Here is a 1425-nt window from a genome sequence, read left to right as displayed (position 1 = left end):
TAAAGATGGGGTTTACTCCATGATGGCCAGGCTGGTCTTGAACTCCTGACCTCAGGTGATCCACCCACCTCGGCCTCCCCAAGTGCTAGGATTACAGGCGTGAGCCACCGCACCAGTCAGGATGCGCCTCTTAACGATACTCCTGAGGCGAAGCTGTTTTTTTCCTGCAGAGGCGCTTCTGGGAAGCGCCGTCTTTACCATCCTTGTTACCTAGAGAACTACATTACCCAGCAAACTCTGCGTCGAATGACGGCGTGGAAGAGCCGGGAGAGCTCAGAAGAAAGGCGTTTCCTGTGTGCACCTGACAATGGGTCCGGACTTCCGGCGCCCTCTAGTGGCGGCCATTTTGATTTGTGTTGGTTTTGTTAGTGAGAGGCTCCTGAGCGCCGGTCCGGTCTGCGGTGACTGAACTCAGAACGCGGAGAGCAGTTGTCTTCCGCTGCACAGAGGCAAATCTGGAGCTCTGTGACGGCGCCCAGCGTAACCTGCACTTGGGCCAGGATAGGGACCACCGTGTCCGTGTCTCTTGGCTGGTTGCGGTGTCTTCCCGATCCTACTTAAAACCACGTGGTTCGATGGCGGCGGCCACGCTGAGGCTCTCGGCTCAGGTAATTGTGGCGCCTTCCGTGCCCTCAGAACACCTCACCCTCACCCAAGAGCAGCGAGGGAGCGGCGCCTGCTCACGGCTCTGCAGCCGGGTCGCCGGCGTCGGGACACAGGCGCTAACGGGAGGGGCCCCATTTCTGACACCCATGGGATAAGGTGGGGAGACCGACAGGCACAGGGACTGGCGCGGGCAATGGCCTGGAGATGGACTGACCGGAAGGATGGAATCTGGGGTAGAGAGGGAGCAAATTGTGAGTTAGAGCTCCTCCTGGAAGAGCAAGCCGGCTGGGGACTGTGCACTCCTTGTGGGGACACTGAAAGCCATGGAGAGTTTTGAAGAAAAGGATATTATGAGCATTGCAAGCGTAGAGATAATCAGGTCCACGCATGTTTGTGTCTTTCCACAGTGTCATGTGTTTACTGATGTTATATGAGTCAACAAAAGTCATGAGCTAAATGGAGTTCCAAGGAGGCAGTTCTCTTTAGTGATTCCAGTTCTCTTGGTAGTCAGGGCCATGGGCACAGAGGCTCAAGACACTACACAAGTCAGTCATTATAGCAAACCAAACACAATAGTATACTTAACATAAATGTTTGGCATCAAGAGGGAAAAGAGGAGCAAAGGTTAAGGAGCCAGTTCAGAGGGAGCAAAGAAAGCATTCTGGTCAGGGCCAGCTGGTGGGTGATTGGAGGTAGTCTTGCAAGGAAGAGTCTTTGAGGTGGCAGAGCCTTAAGCAGCAGATGCTGATTTTTTATTATGAGTGACTGTTAGGACTGCCCTTATGAGCTGCTGAAGGCCTAATTTTTTTTTTTTTTTTT

General features: G+C 53.4%; 1 protein-coding gene and 1 pseudogene across 1 annotated transcript in view; one reads left to right on the top strand and one right to left on the bottom strand.

Annotated features, from left to right (window-relative positions):
* Positions 1–201, bottom strand: part of LOC108289929 — a 2233-nt pseudogene extending 2032 nt beyond the window's left edge.
* Positions 202–309: 108 nt separating this feature from the next.
* LOC108289920 (zinc finger protein 814-like) overlaps positions 310–1425 on the top strand; it is a 24457-nt gene continuing 23341 nt past the window's right edge. Inside the window, exon 1 of the mRNA XM_017509539.2 lies at positions 310–608. Within this exon, the coding sequence (XP_017365028.1) occupies positions 576–608 (33 nt within the window). The 5' untranslated portion in view covers positions 310–575. The remainder of the gene's footprint in view (positions 609–1425) is intronic.

The sequence above is a fragment of the Cebus imitator genome, unplaced genomic scaffold, assembly GCF_001604975.1.
Source record: "Cebus imitator isolate Cc_AM_T3 unplaced genomic scaffold, Cebus_imitator-1.0 Scaffold417, whole genome shotgun sequence".
NCBI lineage: Eukaryota > Metazoa > Chordata > Mammalia > Primates > Cebidae > Cebus > Cebus imitator.
The sequence above is the reverse complement of the archived record's forward strand: the minus strand, read 5'-3'. Positions and strand labels throughout refer to the sequence as shown.